This window comes from Neodiprion fabricii, chromosome 1, assembly GCF_021155785.1.
Source record: "Neodiprion fabricii isolate iyNeoFabr1 chromosome 1, iyNeoFabr1.1, whole genome shotgun sequence".
NCBI classification, from domain to species: domain Eukaryota; kingdom Metazoa; phylum Arthropoda; class Insecta; order Hymenoptera; family Diprionidae; genus Neodiprion; species Neodiprion fabricii.
In genome coordinates, this window is record NC_060239.1 from 34,748,058 (window position 1) to 34,757,333 (window position 9,276).

The following is a 9,276-nucleotide window of genomic DNA, read 5'->3' on the forward strand; positions in this document are numbered from 1 at the left end:
CCTCGCGTACAGTCTTCGGTAGCATTTCCGTCGTCGGTCGGTTCATCGGTCCATTATACTCCACATGGTCTTAGACGGCGAGATAAGCAAAATTATACAACGACATAAAATCAAAGTGGGCAAAGGTTAACGAGGCTTTCGTCAAGTCCGGGAACGACGGTGGTTCGGTTAAGCCGCAAGATCCAGATGCTGCTGGAAGCGAATCTTTCTTTGGTCAGAATGCACTTCACTTCACTCGGTTCTCTTAACTGCTCGAGTAAACTTTCTTTTTGCAACCAGTTTCGATTTTTTCCACGACGCAAACGCACCACTGGCAACGGTGCGGACCGCGGGCACCTGACGTCACGCATTTTTATTATCCTCGAGCAAAAACCCGAGGCTGGTTCATCGGGATACAACCTGCAGATTTATTGCATGTCGTCGTACTCGCTGCCACGTTAATTGAAAACATTTCAAGATCCAACGATCTGGTAGGGCTAATAATATCCCCGCCGTACTGGGTGGATCCATTACGCTCTAGATTGGTCACCAAGATCCATCCACGCCTTACACCGCATCGGCGAATGGTTCAATCCTCTTTTCCGGTGTCATTGTTCGTGCGTCTTCACGCTTCCCACGCAGTTTTCCAACCGATGCATCGCTAATAAATCTTGACGCTTCCTGTTGCAGATGCATCATCAGCAAAGGCGATCATCCTCCTCCTGCAGCGCTCAGGGATCAAGCTTCACGAGGTCCCTGCCCGGTAGAACGCTGGCGATAGCAGCGGCCGTATTTCTTTTGTCCTCGAGTCTGGGTCTGGCCGACGCCGGAGTCCTAATGGGACACCCGTTAGGCAAAAGGTCATTCCTGGACATTCACTGCAAGGGAGTCTACGACAGAAGCCTCTTCGCGCGCCTTGACCGCATCTGCGAGGACTGCTACAATCTGTTCCGTGAGCCCCAGCTGCATTCGCTCTGCAGGTACAACACCCGTTCCTCGATGACGACGTCTCACCCGCTGTACACGATGCATCCTGCATCCACGTGGCGCGACGCCGGACCAACCAAATTTATTCAAACCATTTTCCACCATCGATAGTAAAATCGTCAAAATTCCACCGAGACGCGAAAGCCACAACAAAGTCCATGGTGGCTGGCTGGCTGGCTGGCGTATCGCGAGAGGGCGTTGAGTCTGATCGTAATTTGTTGCAAAAGCGACGTCGGCACGCGTATCGAAACGAATGAGATTTCTCTTCTATTTATAACTTACGAGCGAATGCCAACCAGCATCCTATATAGTAGAACGCGTACACCCGTGTGTACACACCATTACTCACTCGTTTGATGTTTATTGCATGGCATGAACCGCGCTCCACGATCGTGGGTACCTACGGAGACTACTCGGCGGCACTATAATATAATCGTTCATGCACTCGCGAGTGCGCCGCATCGTCGTAGAAACTCCGGTACACCAACCTAGGTACATGTTAAATGCACAATGCGCGAAGATTTGTACCTCGGTCGTATCCGCACGTAGCTTTTGCTAACCCGCGATGTGGGATAATCATTCCGACCATCCTCAGTCTCGTCCTCATAGTTTTCTCACGGCCTTGCTACGATCGGTTTCAATTTTTCGGTGGGCTTGGCAGAGGATATTGTATTTAACCTATGACCTTTGACCGTGACATGTATTCGAAAGAGAACCAAACGTGCCGCCGCTGGCACGTGACCTAGGTGATGCGATTGAAACGTGTCAGATGTTCCCGGTTCGATCCGGTAACAACTCGATGCTTTCATTGTTCGGAGAATTGGAGTATAAATGGTTGCTCCAGTGTCACCTCGCGACTCGAATCTCTCACGAGACGCATTAAAGTCTCAGCGCGTTTCGAACGGATTTGCCTGTTCCGGATGGAGCTCGGTAACATCATGGCGGGAATTAGATAGAAGATGTTGAAAGTGTGTAAATTTACATTAAGATATTATTGATTCGAATTATTAAGTCAACGTAACGCCCTCCGGATGTTGTTTTCAGACTCTTCAGCGTTCAATTTTTTCATCAATCACTAAGTACGCGCGGTCTGTATCATTCGACCGTAGTTTAATCTGAGGGCCAAACTTCGTCACTCTGTTTCAAATCAAAAGATGTTTTTTCGATCGAGAAACACCCGTACCTATATCTCTGAAAATTTTCAACTGCCATGGATAAATTCCGCGATTTTACAGAAGCTTTACAGTCTGAAACAACCGCGGAAGAAACGATCATGCAAGCGACTTGGTTACATTATGTTTAATAACGTAGTTGGTCAGAGGCGGAGTTATGCAACGAGTGAGCATTGATTACAACAACGATATTGGTCGGACATAGTAAGCCTGGAGGTGCAGCTGAAACTGCAACTCTAGTTTTCATACACTCGCCTAGTATCGGTGGAAATGGTCCGGGTATTCCAAGTGCAGGGCAACCGCAATCGCAGACGCGATGGGGGGGTGGGGGGAAAGGATGTGGTGTTCTGTGTATACTGCGGCAGAGCTGGAAACGGCTATTTTAAGAATGTCACGAGATTTTTACACGCCTACTATACAACAAGAATAATGAGCGAAAGAAAAAAAAAGAACAAAAAAAAAAAATAAATAAATAAAAAATAAAAACAACAAACCACATTCTTCTTAACCATTTACAGCAAGAACTGTTTCACGTCCGACTACTTCAAGGGATGCCTCGACGTTCTACTTCTTCAAGACGAGATGGAAGAAATACAAACTTGGATCAAACAACTCCACGGCGCTGACCCCGGGGTTTAGGTAGCTTTTTATTTTGAGTTTATGATTTGTCCCTTTAATCTTATTTCTATATGTTCTGATTTTTCATTTTTTTTTTTTCTTTTTCACCGGTTGTTTCTCTGGTATTTAATTTTTATCGCTTCGTTCCAATATTATTTATTATTACTAATACACTTATCGTGATTAACGATTATTCTTTCCCGTCGAGATTTTTGCTTCAAGCTAACGGAAATCTATAAAGCTCTCTTTGCCGCAATTATTACACCCAAATATTATATAATTCTATAATGAAATTGTATGTTAATTACTCTTCGCTGAACGTTGCAATACAATACACCACATCGCGGCCTTTCAAAAAGAAAAAGCTTAGGTAATTTGATATTCAAAATCTTCAAATATACAAATGACAATTATAGTCCAATGCTTATTCATCGCTCGTAATTTTTTTTTTTTTTTTTTTTTGTATTCTTCCACGACTGACAATAATTTTTAATTTTGAACTTGTTTGAAATTTTTAATCCGTCGATTTTCGTCGCTGCAAATCATTTTTGATACGACGCTATTTTTTGCATTTTCCTTATCGACGTTCGCAGGCAACGTCACGTTCTCTTTTTACCGTTTCATTTTTTGGAGAAATTTTATCAGCCACTGCACGAGTTTTTGCACACCTTACAGGATACGTCGTTTTCAGAACCGAATTTTTAACCTACGGCAGCTGTTGTTTTTTTGAGGCACTGCACAACAACTAACACCGATATTTTTCCACGACACGTACCAAATTGCGCAATAATGTATTTTTGATGCACAATAACTTGACAAGCTTCCGTCTCACGATCGTAAAAGAGATTTGCAGTAAATTCATACCACATATATTTATACATACGTGTGAATATATATAATTTATATCTACGTATGGTCGTAAAGTAAACGTTTATATCGTAAGCGACTAGTTAACGAAGCTGCAAATTTCACTTTTTGATACGACGCGTCAACGTGTGACGAAAGCTCGGTATTTTTGAAAGGCGTACCGCCGATAAACGTGCGTAAAATTTCGCAATTTTCAACCCGTTATTCGTGTGTTTTTATAGACAAGACTGCTTCAGCACACAATACTTCACGAGCTGTATCCAGGTGCTGCTGCTTGAAGACGAAAAAGACAAGTTCCAGGAGATGGTCGAGTACCTGGGACGCAAGAAGTAAGGTCAAAGGTAAAGGAAGCTTGCCGTACGTAGAGGGAGGCAACGCGTCGTCGTGCACACATGCAGTATAACATCGTATTTTGAAAATAATCGCGGCGGCGTGAACGCGGCCTTAATTCCGCGAGTGCTGTGCCGCTCGACGTACCAGCCTACCTACCACCTACTTACAAACCGAAATTTTAGCAAAAATTATACAATATTATTATACACATACCCTATATACTGTCTTTTCAACACCTCGCTTATTGTTAGCCGAATATCAAAATATATACATATACATATATATATATTTGTCTAATTCATGTTCCGTTTTTATACATTGATATTTTCATTTCATGTTTCGCTTTTCTCTTCGAAAAGATTCAATCGTTTCCACACGTCAATTTTCACCACCAATCTCCACCTATTTATTTTCTACAATTATATATAATGTTGGTGTTCTTTTTTTTTTTTAATTTGTTTTTTACCCCTTCTTTTATGGTATAAAACGTGTGATGCTACGGAAATAATTATTTTGCCGAAAAAATCTGCACTAAAAGTGATCTTCTGGAAGGAAAAAACAAAAAAAGCAAATAATTATGAAAATAGTAAAAATTATCTAAACAGTAAGCGAATGAAATTTTTCACGAATTTAATATCAAAAATCAAATGAACACCGCAAAATAGTGTAGCGAATCGAGGGTTGCATAAAATTCATCGCCTGATGATTCGCGAACAATATAAAATACCTTATATCGACTGCACATCAACAAAAGCAGTGATAAAATATTCATTCGCCGAACAAGGTATTGAGATAGGAATTAGGAATATTTCATTACTGGTTTTATATCTCCAGATAGATGAATAAACCTGCAGGTAGCTACAATTTGTTTTTAATCTAATTTCTTTTTCTACGACGTTAGTCATTGGCATGTTTGAGTGAAAAATAGAGAGCAGTTAATAGGGATGCATTACGATCAAGACTTCACATGATCAATTCAACACGGAAAAATTGAAGAAAAACACAAGACAAGCAGTAAATGTAACTTATACAGGAGAAAACAATTAAAAACAAAAAAATTTACAACCCGACGACTACTGAATTACCCGATACGGAAACGAAACTATAATATAGGTATAGCGCGAGACCCATAATAGGTTTCACACGAATTCTAGTCCACAGATATCTACGCGATATATTATTATATTATATTATATTATTATTATTATTAATATTATTATTACTACTACTAATATTATTATACTATTAATAATCACGTCATCATTGCGATTATTTTCATAATTTGATCAAATATTAAAACGATATATTATAAATAAGATACATTATGTTGTGTTTATATCACGTAACTATAATGGTTAATATATAAATGAAATTGACGCATACTAATACGGAATTTATAGCCTGTATGTGACATACGGTAAAAAAATCAGAATAACATTGGCATATTTTGCGGTGGCGATACACGTGTTCAGCTAACCCGGTCAAAAATCTAGATCCGATACGTTGACAGAAACATAGAGCAAAAATTTGAAAAAAAATTTGAAAACAGTTGAGGTGAAAAAAAAGGTACATACCGTTTGAGAATATTTACTGAGTAGCATCACGAGTTGAATTATGGTTAATTTTTTGTTAAGTATATACTAGCATTGTGTAATATTTATTTATTTTTTCACCCTTAATAAAGAGAAATAAAAAAATTACTGATTAAAGTATTAGGTGAATGCATATTATATACGGTATGTATAGATATTTATGGGCGCGTGTGTGACGGATGTGTTCGTGTGTGTTTGCATCATGTATGTGTGTGTATATGTATATACTGATATTATGCGAAGAAAATTTTATTCTACCGCGAATTAAAAGTGCATGTATATTAATTATAACTGGGAAAAGGATTCTATAAATTGCAAAATTTTCACAAGTTATCATATTATTCTGCTAGAATATATTTCACCGAATCTGAAAATACTTGTCCCCCAATGCAATAGAGGAGAAAGATTTTTTTAAATCTCTGTTTTTATTATAAAATTGTTGGCTGGATTTAAATTCTTGTAAAGTATCTACCTTCTTGTTCTATGCTTGCACACATTCGCAAATTGAATCTTTTACTTCGCACCGTGTAATATCATTAGGCATTAGTATCATTTCAACAGTTGGAAATCCGCGTAATTTTAAAAAGACGTACAGTACACACGACATGAGTCAGCCAATCTTAAACCATAATATTCGTAATAGAAACATTCACAGCGAAAGAGATCTGAATCATTCCAACGTCAGTATTGATAATCCGTATTCTTATTAGTTGTAGTTTGAATGTATGTTGGACAGAATTTCAAGAATATACTTTGGATGTGCTTTGCAGAAAATGAGTGTATATTTTTAAAATGATGTTCAAAATTCATTTCCTACAAGTAATACACGTATGCAATTGTATACCTACTAGTAAAAATAATTGCAACCTGTATATTGCCAATCGGTGTGTTCATACGTAACTATACGTGTGAATACCATTATCGATCATTTTGACATGTATTCTTCAACGAAAATAATTCCATGCAACCACTTGACCCCACAATTATCTACCAGTGCGTTAAGATCGTTTAAGCAAACTTATTTAGCCCGGATAAATTTATTTATTATTAATATCATTATTATTATTTTAAACAAACAAATCGAGCCAACAACTTTACTATACGACGTACGAATATTATTAAACACACGATTGTATTACTTTTCTTTATAAATATATAATAATATAATTTACTTATTAAGCATCATACGCTGATCGTTTTGTTAGTTCGTGAATAAGTATAATGCACTATAGGTAGACTAATATTCGTGCGTAGCTTTTATTTATTTATAAACATGTACGTAGTTTATTTTTACATCATTTTATTTTTTTATTTTTTTTTCCTATTTTTTTTTCACGAAGGTTAATTTATACTGCATTGATATAATATAGTAATGGTTATTATATTTCGTTTATTATAGATGTATAGACATTGTATTGAGTATATTGAGTGAAATGAACGAGAGAAAAAATTAAATTCATAAAATAAAATAACTATTCGACGAAGGAAAAATTATTATTATTTATGTACGATATATGAATATATCTTACCCATTATATGTGTGTATATCTTATAACAATTATGGTATAAACATATACACATACTTGTTTAAACGAATAAACGAGCGAATCAAGTAACTCGATTTCGTAAGTTTTTTATGTGCCTGACCGACCTTGTCCAATTTATTTTACCTGAACTTATTTATTATTACTCTGTAGTATGTATTGAAAAGTTACACTATGGGCATGAAAATGAATTTTTAATTTTTTATGGGTCTGATTATAGTCGCATTAGAAATACAGACTAATTTAAGTAAATCGTAATACATTACAATCTCTGACCTACAGCAACAAAATACATTTGAATGCACTACGCTTATTGTATACATGAATCTGATAAAAAAAAAAAAAAAACCAACAGATCCGTTAGATGTAAGTGAGTGCGGTAATCAATTGCAGAGTTCAAAAGTCAAATCAAATCATTAACATTAAGCGCTTAAATATGACTCAATGTCTTACAACGCAAAGGAATTAATGAAGGGGGGGAAAAAACAAAAAGCAAAGCAACCCCGCAAAGTAAGATACGATAAATCGTAATAAACGAATTGTCAACGACCTGCTTTATCCAGTTGCAAGGTATTTATAGTCATGCTTTATCAACCAAATAAAACGTCACTTGTTCTGTAAATTGTAAAACGAAAGTTGCGATTAAGGCAATATTCTACATGCATTGCTGAATATAAGTACCCGAAAAAGTATTTAAATTATGCAACAATTAATGCTAGAACATCTATTGGTGTAATTCAATTACCATTGATGCAAATGTAAATAAAAATATTTTTTTGTCTCCTTATTCGGCGTTAAATGTGGAATCACGCTATCCACGGCATTTTGATAATAGCCACAATCAGTGACATTTTACTCGATCGGTGAGGACTGACTATGGCATCCTCTTAATACGAACAATTTTAAGAAGTACACATTTTCGTATTGCTTCGCGTACAAAAGTGTGGGTATCGAGGTGAATTTTTTTTTCCTTTTCAGATTCTATTTTTGCATCATTGTCCAATCAGAGCAACGTCCTGCTGTACCGGCGTATTATTTGAATCTCAGCGTATCTAATAAGCATTCGCAACGATGGAAATTAACGGAGCGAACGGAAAACAGCATGACCGCAGTCGACCTCGTGACCTTTCGCACAAGACAACAACACCCATCATTTCGCAATAAGCGACGTGCACAGTCTCGTTACACAATGCATTAAATTATCGCAATTATCGACTATTTCAAAACGATAGAGTTACACCAATTTCTGTAATTCAGGGTTCAGTCGTTGAGAGAAAATACCTTTAATTTTTTCTCGACACAGCAAAACAACCTTGTGTCAATTTCGACCATCAGAAATTAATTCCGTTGGTGGTTTGATTATACAAAGTGTCGATCGGTTGTTCAAGAATTTTTATGTCAATAAAAATTAGAAAGTGGCGGCTATTATTTGCGAACCGTAAACGAAACACGTGACGACGATGACGATGATTCAAACTATGAAACCCATCTGTCGAGTAAGAGAGAAACTAATGTGACGCCATGCCCCCGACAGATTACCGAGCAAAACAAAAATGAATTGCATTATATTAAACGAAAAAAGCCGCTTACCTCTGAAATTACGACGTCGGGTGCTGCGCTGGTACCTGATAAACAAACTGAAAACTTGACACCTGAAATCACTTTGCCCGAGCGTATTTATTTCGATAAGTAACAAACCGCGCTGCGCGACGACGTTCAACTCGTAGAGTCTGAAAACGTGAACACACTGCGAGGACGCGTGCGCACGACTCGAAATACCTGAACTGCTGATTCTGCAAACATGCAAAAACCGGCTTATCTGTACGTCATACGCGTTGCGACACCGAGCAAAGTCAAAACAACAGATCAGAATTACTGCGACAATGTCAAGTTAGCGTCGTATCACGTAACGATTGTTTATTATCTCGAACCCAAGGGCGAAATCAAGGGCATGAAATTTCTCGCAACGCCTAATCGCGACAAGTACTATGAACGTGATACTTCCACGTAGAACTAGTTGCTAAAGACCAGGAGATGAGAAACATTTTTAATCTCGTTGATAGTTATTCTTAAAACCGACTATAGATGACCACGTGTTTATGACTGAAACGTCCAGTCGGATACTAGTCACTTTTTTTTTCTTCACGACGGATACTTGAAAAATAAATGAAAATCGCAAACCAA

The 9,276-nt window shown here is 37.5% G+C and overlaps 2 protein-coding genes across 4 annotated transcripts in view; one reads left to right on the forward strand and one right to left on the reverse strand.

Moving 5' to 3' along the window:
- Positions 1-4,534, forward strand: part of LOC124185143 (ion transport peptide-like) — a 42,455-nt gene extending 37,921 nt beyond the window's left edge. The window contains exons 2-4 of one of the 2 annotated variants that reach the window (XM_046575598.1): positions 670-959; positions 2,657-2,777; positions 3,845-4,534. In XM_046575598.1, coding sequence (XP_046431554.1) covers positions 670-959; positions 2,657-2,777 — 411 coding nt within the window. In that variant the 3' untranslated portion in view covers positions 3,845-4,534. The remainder of the gene's footprint in view (positions 1-669; positions 960-2,656; positions 2,778-3,844) is intronic. The other variant, XM_046575606.1, reaches the window with a different exon arrangement.
- LOC124185070 (peroxisomal leader peptide-processing protease) overlaps positions 1-8,865 on the reverse strand; it is a 111,165-nt gene extending 102,300 nt beyond the window's left edge. The window contains exon 1 of one of the 2 annotated variants that reach the window (XM_046575445.1): positions 8,683-8,865. The gene's annotated coding sequence lies outside the window, so the exon portion shown is untranslated. The remainder of the gene's footprint in view (positions 1-8,682) is intronic. The other variant, XM_046575435.1, reaches the window with a different exon arrangement.
- Between the last annotated feature and the right edge of the window lie 411 nt (positions 8,866-9,276).